Genomic DNA, 13294 nt, shown 5'->3' on the forward strand with positions numbered 1-13294 from the left:
GCTTTGGTGTTATCTGCAGGTGTTACCTCCTGATGTCCTAACTCGGGTCAGTGAATATGTGCCAGAAATTGTGGAATTTGTTCACAAAATTGTAGAAAATGGCTATGGGTAAGAAGATGGCTGAATTCAATTATTTTTATTTGTTAAGCTTTATTAGAGTGCATAATTTATATGACTGCAAATACCCAGATAGTAGAAGATAAAACATCTCTGTTTTACAGTTGTTCTTGTTCAAGAGATAACATCTCTGCCTCTTGACTGCTTTATTTGTGACCTCATTATTTGATGAAATTCAATGACAGCACTATTAATATTCTAGAATAGATGCTCACAGGCATATAAAGCCTACAGTACAGGGCTATAGAGTTGGTACACTAAACCTTCGACTCCAACTAATTTTTTTTTTTTTTTTCTATTGTCCGACTGCTATTGATATTAGGCTTTATTTTGTTCTGGATTTAAAGTAATATGTAACACTTACTGGTACTTTAGATCCAGGACAAAAATTATATATTATAATGTACTTTTTTATTTTGAAGCTGAAGCTGTAGTTGGTACATTTTGTATCAACTCCGCCTCCACAGCCTTTTTATAATATATAGTATATATTACTAGACCATAATGATATCTAAGTTACACTAAGGTTTTGTATCCTAAGAAATTGGTGCTTATGTAGCTTTTGTGAGAATGTGCTGTTAGTGCATTACTTGATCTATTCTAAAATAGCAATGTTTTGTTTTCACAGTGCTTTCTAGTACTTATTCTCTTCAAGGCAGTTTCTTTTTCTGTTTATTTTTTTAAAATAATTGAAAAATAATGTTTCGTATCCTTGCTTCTTACCTAGATAATGATGAATACTTTCCCTGGTGTGAGATTGCTTCTCCAAAATAAATATTCTTTACCATTTTAGGTATGTGTCTCATGGCTCTGTCTATTTTGACACGGTGAAGTTTGGTGGTAGTGAGAAACATTTCTATGCTAAACTGGTACCTGAAGCAGTTGGAGATCAGAAGGCTCTGCAGGAGGGAGAAGGTAAGGGAATGTGTTAATCTGAGATAGAAACATAACATGAAGGGAAAGGACAAGCAGTATGTGCTCAGGGTTACAAGACAATGTAAGACATTTCTTTTCTGTTGTCAGCAAATATTATCTCCTTCAAGTGTCTGATTCCATTAGTGAAATGGTATCGCAGATTGTGTTGCAATTTTGCTCTGGAAAAGCATACGGATTTCCTATTTGAAATGTAACTGAAAATCTTGCTATCTAGCCAGCATGCTGTCTCTCTGCTTTACTCTGCTGGCTATTTGGAAAAGAAGCTGATCATGTGGGCTCTGAATTTGTTTAGTCATTGATCAAAATGTCTAATTTTCAATTTTTCTAGGTGACTTGAGCATCTCGGCTGATCGCTTAAGTGAGAAATGTTCTCCAAATGATTTTGCTTTGTGGAAGGCTTCAAAACCTGGAGAGCCATCATGGGATTCTCCCTGGGGAAAGGTATAAGGGTGATTAAACTTTTAGAGCACTGATCAATGATAATGTTTGGAAGGTAAAGCTGTTGGGCCTTGCTTCCTTTATTTATGATGGTCCATGTCACTTTATTTTGAAAGGATTGGTGCATTTGTGTTCCAACTTACATTTGATGTATAGAGGTATGTAGTAAACTTTCAAAGCATACATTTCAGGCTCTATGTATTTAGAGGAGTTTTGCTGTCAACATAGATATATTACTCATTTTCAGAATGGGGGTCTTTAATGGCAAATTGTCTAGAACAAAAAACTCAAATACTCTTGAGCTTGATTTATTAGCAGTACATAATCCAGTATGAATTTATCAGTCTCGGAACCCTCAATGAATTCTATAACCCTTTAAAATTTATTGAAAATAGGAGAACATCAAGTGACAGAAACTCAAACCTACAATCTACACTCTACACTCCATTACCACAGCATGGGGAAGAAGACCAACACACACTAAGACTAAACCACACCGGCACACCAAATCACTTATATATCCAAACACAAACCACAGCTATCACACAGAGATATCCACACTCAAATGCGCCTACTTAAATATCAGAGCGCTAGGTCCAAAATCAGAGCTTATAAAAACCTGGATAACACAAGAAAATCTGGACTGTCTTTTCCTCACAGAAACCTGGCTAACCTCCAACTCAGACCCCAGAATAACTGAAGTCTGCCCACAAGGATACACAATTACAGTGGTCTGCAGAGAAAAAAAAGAGGCGGAGGCCTAGCAATCTTAATCAAACAAGATCTAACCCTTAATATAATTGAGAAAACATCTAACCCGTACATGGAACTTTTAGCTTGCCAACTCTCAAGCACCACACTAAAAGACACACTAAACTGCATGCTCTGCTACATAGCGCCGGGAAACTGGTCTTTAGCAAGAACTGAAGTGGAAGACTTCATATACCAAAACTCACTAATAGCAACCTACAACCTACTCCTAGGAGACCTAAATCTACACCTAGATGATCAATCATCCAAATAAGTAGACAACTTTCTCTCATTTCTCAAAGCCTTATCCTTCCAAATGCTAAATCCACAAACAACTCATGAAAAAGGCCACCAACTTGATATTGCAGCCTTCATGACCCACCAACCATCCTTAACAGAAATTCATACATCTAACGGAACATGGTCCAGATCCATCTGGTCAGACCACTACACCTACACTTTCAACATCAACTGGATCAAAAACAACAAAAAAAACTATAATAAAACTCAATAAAGTAACATACACCTCAGGCAAACATATCGAACCCTCCATATTCTGGTCTAAAATAGATGAAACTATTCTAGAAAACAACCCCGAGGACTTCATCTTACATTGGGAAAGACTATACTCCAACACCCTTGCCCACTGCAAACCAAATCCAGACCCAGCAGGAGATCAGATAAATGGTTCGACTCCGAACTGCTACAACTCAAAAGACAATGTAGGCGACTAGAGAGAAAATGGAGAAAATTGAACTCAGATCATACAAAATCCGCCTGGAAAAAAATCAACAAACAATACAATCACAATTAAAGGACAAGAGAAAAGCACACTACACCAACCTAATAGGCACTGAAACCCAAGACACCAAAAAACTATTCCAAATTCTAAAAACCCTAACCAACACCAAACCCTACCTGACCACTAACAATACTACCTCCCCCTCAGCCACTCTATTAGCAGAACACTTCCAAAATAAAATTACCAATGCAAGAGCTACCCTCAATGACACCTCTACCCATCCTAACGAATTCACAATTCTCTCCATAGATAGAGATTCTATTGCAGCAGATAGAATATGGTCTCAATTCCCCAACATACAATGGCCCGAATTAAACAAATACTACAAAAAATACAGCCATGCATCCTGTGACCTCAACAACTGTCCACCATATCTCCTAAAAACATCCAGCACAAAATTCCGCGCTCTTCTTCTAAATTGGATACAAATCTCGCTAATAAACGGCCACTACCCTACCAACCTCAGCAAAATCATCATCATCCCGATCCTCAAAGACCCCAAAGGACCGATAGACCAAACAGCCAACTACAGACTCATTGCCTCTATTCCACTCTACGTCAAAATAATAGAAGGACTAGTTGCCAAATTCCTCTCCAATTACCTAGAAAACCATAACATACTCCATCCCACACAATCCGGCTTCAGAAACAACTTCAGCATGGAAACACGACTAGGATCTCTCTTGGACACAGCCAGACAACATCTCAGCACAGGAAAAAAAAATGATGCTCATATAACTAGACCTTACCGCCGCATTCGACTTGGTGGACCATAACATTCTACTACAAATCCTGGATACAATAGGTATCACAGATAAAGTATACACATAGTTTGAAGGATTCCTTAAATCAAGAACCTATAGAGTAAAATTAGACAAACAAAAATCTGAACCTTGGTCAAACCCCTGCGGAGTTCCCCAAGGATCCCCTCTATCCCCGACTCTCTTCAATCTCTATACAGCCTCCCTCAGCTCTCACCTGGACAAACAAGGTATAACCTCCTACAGCTATGCCGATGACATTAAGAACATAAGAAGTTGCCTCCGCTGAGGCAGACCAGAGGTCCATCTTGCCCAGCGGTCCGCTCCCGCGGCGGCCCATCAGGCCTAATTGCCTGAACAGTGTCCCTGACTAATTTTGTAACTGCCTCTAATCCTCAAATCTTATCCCTATAACCTACCTCTACTCCTATCTGTACCCCTCAATCCCTTTGTCTTCCAGGTACCTATCCAAACCTTCTTTGAAGCCCTGTAGCGTGCTCCTGCTTATTACATCCTTCGATCAACCTGAACTCTCCATGACAAACACAATATACCAAACACTAGGGAGGTCATGTTTGACAAATTTACTTCAATTCTTTGAGAAGGTGAACAAGCAAATAGATAGTGGAGATCCAGTGGACATAATTTACTTGGACTTCCAAAAAGCGTTTGACAAGGTTCCACACGCAAGGCTTATGAGTAAACTACTAAGTCATGGAATAGGAGGAGAAGTGCACGGATGGATCGGAAATTGGCTAGAGAACAGAACGTAGAGGGTAACCATAAATGGGAAATTCTCAGACTGGGAAAAGGTGACAAGCGGTGTGCCCCAGGGCTCGGTTCTTGGGCCCATCTTGTTCAATATTTTTATAAATGACCTGGAAGAGGAAACATCATGCAATATAATCAAGTTTGCAGATGATACAAAACTATGTTGGGCGGTAGGCTCTCGAAGGGACTGTGAGGATCTTCAGAAGGATCTAAACCAGCTGGAAACGTGGGCAATAAAGTGGCAGATGAATTTTAACATAGACAAATGCAAGGTGATGCATCTGGGAAAGAAAAACAAAGAACATGAATACAAGATGTCGGGGATGACATTAGCCAAATGCGAACAAGAAAGGGATTTGAGGGTGCTGATAGACAGAACCCTAAAGCCATCGGCTCAATGTGCGGTGGTGGCGAAAAAAGCAAATAGGATGTTAGGCATGATTAAGAAGGGGATCACGAGTAGGTCGGAAGATGTTATAATGCCACTTTACAGAACAATGGTCAGACCACACTTAGAATACTGCGTCCAACACTGGTCTCCATACCTTAAGAAGGATAAAATTCTGTTGGAGAGGGTGCAGAGGCAAGCCACGAAACTAGTCAAAGGCATGGAGAATTTAAGCTACAAGGAATGCCTCGGAAAACTGGGACTGTTCACCCTCGAAAAGAGAAGACTGCGTGGGGATCTGATAGAGACTTTTAAAATATTAAAAGGATTTGACCAAATTGACCAGGAAGCAGCATTACTGACATTTTCAGATGTGACACGGACTGAGTGGCAGCAGGTTTAGGACAAATGTCAGGAAGTTCTGTTTCACACAACGAGTGGTGGGCGCTTGGAATGCTCTCCCGGAGGAGGTGGTGGCAGAGACTACTGTTCTGGGTTTCAAACGCAAGTTGGATGCACACCTTCTTGCAAATCATATTGAGGGATACGGGAAATCCGGGTCTCCAACAAGCACCTAAATGGGCCTCCGCGTGTGCGGATCGCCGGACTAGATGGACCTTGGTCTGATCCGGTAAAGGCGTTTCTTATGTTCACTAAAATCAATAGCAACCTGGATGAAAGATCACAAACTGAAATTGAACCCAGATAAAACAAAATTCATCCTCCTAGAAAACAACAAAATACCAACCATAACCAACATTGAAATCAACGCAATCAACTACCCCATACAAACCACCCTAAAACTGCTAGGAATAACTATCGACAGATGCTGCACCATGCAACCACAAATCAATAAAACAATACAAAAGTCTTTCTTAGTCATGAGAAACTTAAGACAAGTTCGGAAATTCTTCGAGAAAACTCAATTCCAGCTCATAGTTCAGTCCTTAATACTAGGCCTACTTGACTACTGTAATATCCTCTACCTCCCATGCCTTACAACCATAACAAAACAACTACAAACTATCCAAAACACAGCACTAAGACTCATCTACTCATTAAAGAAACATGATCACATTACAGAAGCATATCTCCATTCGCACTGGCTTCCGATCCCAGCAAGAATACAATTTAAATTCTACTGCCTACTATTTAAGACTTTATACGGAGACAGTCCAAACTACCTGAATAACCGCCTCATCCACAACACCGCAACCAGACATAGGAAAACTCACACCCCATTCTCATACCCCCAATTAAGGAGGCCATATGGAAAAAACTATATGATGGCCTCCTGGCCACTCAAGCAGCCAAACTAGACAACCAAATGGCCAATCTACTGACGGCATCCCTCGACTACAAGACTTTTAGAAAAGAAATAAAGACTATACTCTTCAAGAAAACTCTGAAAAAAGAAATAATACCGCAAGTCTCAAACTCCACCTCTCACTAAAGCCAACTACCCCAAACAAATAATCTTACCCATTTCTTACTCTTTTTGAAAATGACCAATTTTTTTTTTTTGTAAGTTCTTGTTGTAATACATCTTGGATAATTCTTTTGTAATCCGCCTTGAACTGCAAGGTAATGGCGGAATAGAAATCCCTAATGTAATGTAATATTATAGTAAAAGAACAGTGTCTTTCAACAGGCCAACCAGAATGGTGGTGCAAAAGCCATCCCCAGAGCAAATCTTATTGCCCATGTTGCAAAGCCATTGCTTTTCCCCAGGAGTAAGCAGCAGGAAATGGATTTTCTCTTTGAAATCTGCTGGGTACTGATTTATTTATTTTTTATTTATTTATTCAATTTTCTATACCGTTCTCCCAGGGGAGCTCAGAACGGTTTACATGCATTTATTCAGGTACTCAAGCAGTTTTCCCTCTCTGTCCCGGCGGGCAGCAAATCTATCTAAAGTACCTGGGTCAATGGGGGGATTAAGTGACTTGCCCAGGGTCACAAGGAGTAGCGTGGGTTTGAACCCACAACCACAGGGTGCTGAGGCTGGAGCTTTAACCACTGCGCCACACTCTCCCCTTGTGACCTGGATTTGACATTCTAGGACTTGCACGGTCTGTGTCTGTATATGGCCGTTTGGTGGAGAATGGGCTGGGGAGGGCTTCAGTGGCTGGGAGGGTGTAGATGGGCTGGAGTAGGATTTAACGGAGATTTTGGCAGTTGGAACCCAAGCACAGTACCGGGTAGAGCTTTGGATTCTTGCCCAGAAATAGCTAAGAAGAAAAAATTTAAATTGAATCAGGTTGGGCAGATTGGATGGACCATTCGGATCTTTATCTGCTGTCATCTACTATGTTATATGTTACTATGTATCTGAACCAGTATGGCACATCTTATAGTCTTATTACTTCTGCTTAAACAGGGTCGACCAGGTTGGCATATTGAATGTTCTGCAATGGCAGGATCTATTCTGGGAGAGTCCATGGATATACATGGCGGAGGGTTTGATCTCAGGTTCCCTCATCATGACAATGAGCTGGCGCAATCTGAGGTACATTTCATGATGACTGATTTTCTTTGAGAGCTCTTCATTTGTGATTGATTGATTGGTTAGCTAAATGACATTAAGAAGTGCATTGTAAGAAGTGGTTTCATGGGCATCATAACACATACAGAACCTGCTGTTTAAGTATGGCTAAATCTTTATATATTTTCTATAAAGGAATATTCTTACAGTAGAACATCAACAAATTTGTCTTCACAATTCTGACTCAACAGACAATTTTGCCTAGCAAAAAGAAAGTTTATGGTTTTGTGATATAAAATTCAGTGTATTTTAGGCTTATGATATTTCAGAATTGCAGCCATGACAGAATTACTAGTTCTTCCCCCCCTCTTTTTACAAAACCACAATAGCGTTTTTTAGCGCAGGCTGGCGCGTTGAATGCTCTATGATGCTCCCGACGCTCATAGGAGCTTTGAGTGTCAGGAGTAGCGCAGAGCATTCGGTGCGCTGGCGTGCGCTAAAAAACGCTATCATGTACTAAGCAGCCAGTATGGATGTTAGTCTGTGGTAGCCATTAGCTTGGATCTGTGCAAATGGCTACAGTATGTTTAAAACTAGCGAACATGGTAAAAATTCTGCTCTAGTTGCATAATATGGATGGAGGCAAGATCTGGGTGAATCATGAGCAGAGAAGAGATGTGGCTGGCACTGAATCTAGTATGCAGGACACTACTCACACTGTAGCTTTCAGAACTGCCAATAGCACAGGTATCTTTAATGCCACTTTGAAGTAGCATTAAGTGCAGCTGCAGTACTGGGAGGTAGGAAACATGAGGCTATAAATAATAAATTGTTGTCTACAGAATCCTTATCTCCCAGTCCAAACTAAACCTCCCCCTTCATATTCAAGCAATCCTTTGTAGCCTGTTGTACAAGGCAGGCGTGGGACTCCTGTGCTCCTTGCCTTGTGCAAGTCCAGGTTCATTATGGCAGCTCTGACACCTAGTGGTAGTCTTCCAGTACTGCTGCTAGAAGTCAATCTGCCAAATAAGGGTGAATCATCTTCTTTAGAGGGAAGGGAGTGAGGATCAGATCAGGGGCCTGGAGATTTTTTTTTGTGTGTGTGTGTGTGTGTGTGTGTGTGTGTGTGTGTGTAGAATTGGATTGGTGGTTGGAGGGCTTGGTAATATGATCTGCTATAGAGAGTCAGCAGGGAGATTAGGGCTGGGTGAATGAGTGTGTGGCTCAGTGGTTGGATCTACAGCCTCAGCACCCTGGGGTTGTGGGTTCAAACCCTGCGCTGCTCCTTGTGACCCTGGGCAAGTCACTTAATCTTCCATAGCCCCAGGTACGTTAGAGAGATTGTGAGCCCACCGGGACAGAGAGGGAAAATGCTTGAGTACCTGATTGTAAAAACGGCTTAGATAACCTTGATAGGCGGTATATAAAATCCTAATAAACTTGAAACTTGAATCTGTCTTTTGCTGTTTTACCTTAGCTGACCAGTTGCTGAATATTGACTTGGCTGGCTAAGTTTTCAACAGCAAACTTTGACTTGGATATTCAATGTCGGTGGCCGGATACAGCCCTAACATTGAATATCTGAAATCATCGCGGACTGCAGGAGAAGACAGCTATATCTCCTGCGGTCTGGATATTGGAGGGGGGGGGAGGAATTTATATTTTTTACCTCTTAATCCAGCACTGGGGCCTGCATTACATGTTTCAAGTTTAAGTTTTGATATACAGCTCATTATAAATCTGAGCGATTTACAATAAAAATGGGGAGAAGAAAAATTTGCATTAGTAGGAGGGTCTACACATAATAGTAATAAACATAAGATACATTAGGTTAAAAAAGTAAAGGGGCAGGGGATAGGAAAGAAAGTAAGGAAAAGTTACAAGAGGGAAGAGGGTGAGGGAATTTTATAAAGATATCCTAATCAGGTTGAAATTAAATATTTATTTTTGTTATGCTTCAATATATCATATACAAATATGTTGTACCCGATTATAATGTTGTGTATATTCTTTCAAAACGAGCCTCAGCCCCACCACTCCGCCGCATATATTTATTTCACATCGCGGGAAGCATGTTGTGGTGCTTCATCATTGGCTACAAGTTTATGAAAAGTATTTTTTTAGTTTTTTAATTTAAATTATTCATAATTTTGTGAAAAATCTTAGAGAATAAATGCCAAATGGACTTCCCATTCTTAAGTCTCTTATAAAAGTAAGTAATACTTAGCTTCAGCCAAAAACCCAGGGAGTCAGACCCGACATGTTTCACACATTGGTGTTTTCTCAAGGGTCTCCCTGAAAAATAAACCAGAAGAGCTGTTATAATACGTTTACAACCCGCCCTACCTGGATCTATTCTAAAATTATTCTCCAACTATTACGTTTTTTAGTGCTTACCAGGGGTGCCGCTGTCATCCGACTCCTATCGTTTATGGAAAAAAGATGGCGGCGGCGTCCTTTAACCCCGGTTTAAATACTGATTTCTAATGAGCAAGACTCCGCCCCCCACAGATGATTGGAGCTGGCCCGAGTTACAGTGATCCCCACTCAATCTCACTGTTGAGCCCGCGCGGTTCAACAGTATCAAGATTAAAAATCAATCTTTGCTCATTTTCATTCAATTTGACAGAGTCTCCCTCTCCAGCCCGCCCTACTATTTTCTTAATAACCCGCCACCTAAAGTCATTGACAGTGTGTTTAAACTTAATCCAATGTTCAACTAGCGGAGCATGCATAACTTCATTGAGAACACGCGATTTGTGTTCTGTCAATCTTGTTTTTATCTTTCTACTAGTGCGCCCTACGTAAACGCCCTACAAATCCCTTGAGGTTTTTCCTCGTATAGCGTATACAAGAGGCATCACGCTAGGACAACGCTGTAATTTTCAAAAATTCAGGGTTGACCCTGAGGTAAGGGTGGTGGGTACCCACGGGATATGCGGACGTTGTCAATGGTGCCCCTTAGCCATTCAGGGGGACTCTTGGGAGGTTCCGGGAAGATCCATTATTTTAAAAGCTGAACACATTACAGATTGTAATTCCCAAGGGGTCATTTACTCTATTGTATGTCCTTGCGACCTCGTTTACGTAGGGCGCACTAGTAGAAAGATAAAAACAAGATTGACAGAACACAAATCGCGTGTTCTCAATGAAGTTATGCATGCTCCGCTAGTTGAACATTGGATTAAGTTTAAACACACTGTCAATGACTTTAGGTGGCGGGTTATTAAGAAAATAGTAGGGCGGGCTGGAGAGGGAGACTCTGTCAAATTGAATGAAAATGAGCAAAGATTGATTTTTAATCTTGATACTGTTGAACCGCGCGGGCTCAACAGTGAGATTGAGTGGGGATCACTGTAACTCGGGCCAGCTCCAATCATCTGTGGGGGGCGGAGTCTTGCTCATTAGAAATCAGTATTTAAACCGGGGTTAAAGGACGCCGCCGCCATCTTTTTTCCATAAACGATAGGAGTCGGATGACAGCGGCACCCCTGGTAAGCACTAAAAAACGTAATAGTTGGAGAATAATTTTAGAATAGATCCAGGTAGGGCGGGTTGTAAACGTATTATAACAGCTCTTCTGGTTTATTTTTCAGGGAGACCCTTGAGAAAACACCAATGTGTGAAACATGTCGGGTCTGACTCCCTGGGTTTTTGGCTGAAGCTAAGTATTACTTACTTTTATAAGAGACTTAAGAATGGGAAGTCCATTTGGCATTTATTCTCTAAGATTTTTCACAAAATTATGAATAATTTAAATTAAAAAACTAAAAAAATACTTTTCATAAACTTGTAGCCAATGATGAAGCACCACAACATGCTTCCCGCGATGTGAAATAAATATATGCGGCGGAGTGGTGGGGCTGAGGCTCGTTTTGAAAGAATATACACAACATTATAATTGGGTACAACATATTTGTATAGTTTATAACATAGTACCTGATATACATTTTGTCTGTAAGTCTGCCATATACTTTTTGCTCAATATATCATATAGGCATCATTGAATATTAGCAGGTAGTGTGGGTGCACTGCACTAATTGCCAACGCATGTTGATGAGGACCCTCATGATACGTGTTTGGTCTATGTAGCAAGTGAAGGGTAGATGCTAGCCACACATCCTATATTTACTGTATAGGCTTTGCAGTTACCTTACTTTTGTACACATGTTCTAGTGTGTTGTTGTTTTTTTTATAACCAGAAAGCCATTTCACTTTCATTCCTTCATAACTAGATTCTACCAAAGGATAGCTGACTGTTGCACCTAGCTCCTGAATGTAAACCAAAATAGGGCTTCCCTACGATCACACACCATCTTTCATTTTCTTTATCATGCAGTTTCTTGAATGTATTTCATGTTATTTACAGTTGAATATTTGTGTTCCTTTGCTTTCTTGTGTTTTTGCTATAGGCATATTTTGAAAATGATCACTGGGTTCGATATTTTCTACATACTGGTCACTTGACAATAGCAGGCTGTAAAATGTCCAAGTCTTTGAAAAACTTCATCACCATCAAAGATGCCTTGAAAAACCATACAGGTAAAATCAAGAGTTTGTGGAGAACTAGCAGAGGTAACATGGTTATTGTCATGTAAATGTACAATTTTTCTCTTTGTAGCCCTTTATTTGACATTGTTACTCAGAAGCAACATGTATCTTCTATGGCTCTTATGGGAGATCTGCATCTCCAAATGCCTGTTACTTGGCACTGTTGCTCTCATTCAACATCAAGATACATAAAGCAGCCGTTTCATCATCTGCCAATTTAAAGGGTTAAAGAAGTTAAGACAGTTTTTCAAACCACTCGTTGCTGGATCTTTGGGTAGCATAATAAATGACATCAGATAAAAGGTCGGTGTGGTCAATCCAATCTACCCAACAGTTTCACACTCATCTAGTAATCCATTTTACTTCCTAAGTTCCTCTAAAAGTAAAAATGAATAATTTACTAGATGAGTCCGAGACTGTTGAGCAAACTGGATGGTACTCTTCACCAGCAATTTTGCACCAGTTTCAAAAAGGAAGTACCGTATATACTTGAATATAAACTGGGATTTGGAGGCCAAAAATTCGGGTCAGTGACCCTCCCAGAATTTTTTAAGGCCGTCGCAAGATTCTGCCCCCTTCCTCCTCCCTGCCCTATTTGCATACCTCTGCTGATCCCTGGTGGAGGTGCAGCGGGTCATCTGCCGATCTCTGGTGGAGGTGCAGCGGGCAGGAGCAAGCTTTCTGAACTCCTGCCCTGCTGCTAACTGGCTGCACGGATCCACTTTGTTCATCTCAGCGGCACAAGCAGCAGCACAATTTGGCGCTGCTTCCCAGCGCTGAGGGGCTTCTTTACTGGCTCCCGCAAATTCTCGCAGAGCCTAACAGGGGAGGGAAGGAAGGAAGGGTGCTGAGTGCAGAGCTTGGCAGGGAGAGTGCTGGGTGCAGTGCCTGATAGGGGAAGGATGGAGGGAAGGTACTAGGTGCAGAGCCTGACAGTGGAGGGAAGGAAGGAAGGGTTGCTAGACAGGAGATACATATTGAGATTTTTTTGTACTAAAGTGCACAGCATTGTCCTTCCACCCAAGAGCCAGCATTAAATGAGCTGCAGTTTTTGAGTTTATTGGTGGAGAAAGATTTATGAAAAAGTGATCCATTCAGGCTTTAATAGTGAGGGGACTTCTGTGGCATCCCTTGGAGTCTGAGAAGTAGGTAGCATATGGTGAGGTGATCGTGAACCTGTTATAATGCCCTTATATCGCTGTATGGTACAGCAGCAACTTGAATACTGTGTGCATTTCTGGTTGCTGTATCTCAAAAAAGATATATCGGAATTAGAAAAGGTACTCGAGAGAGTT

At 41.0% G+C, this 13294-nt stretch overlaps 1 protein-coding gene across 4 annotated transcripts in view; it reads left to right on the forward strand.

Moving 5' to 3' along the window:
• CARS1 (cysteinyl-tRNA synthetase 1) overlaps positions 1 to 13294 on the forward strand; it is a 146272-nt gene that overhangs the window by 75380 nt on the left and 57598 nt on the right. For all 4 annotated transcript variants that reach the window (XM_033928484.1, XM_033928483.1, XM_033928481.1 and 1 more), the window contains 5 exons: positions 20 to 108; positions 911 to 1032; positions 1382 to 1494; positions 7344 to 7472; positions 11861 to 11990. In XM_033928484.1, coding sequence (XP_033784375.1) covers positions 20 to 108; positions 911 to 1032; positions 1382 to 1494; positions 7344 to 7472; positions 11861 to 11990 — 583 coding nt within the window. The remainder of the gene's footprint in view (positions 1 to 19; positions 109 to 910; positions 1033 to 1381; positions 1495 to 7343; positions 7473 to 11860; positions 11991 to 13294) is intronic.

Source organism: Geotrypetes seraphini, chromosome 19 (genome assembly GCF_902459505.1).
Source record: "Geotrypetes seraphini chromosome 19, aGeoSer1.1, whole genome shotgun sequence".
Classification (NCBI taxonomy): domain Eukaryota; kingdom Metazoa; phylum Chordata; class Amphibia; order Gymnophiona; family Dermophiidae; genus Geotrypetes; species Geotrypetes seraphini.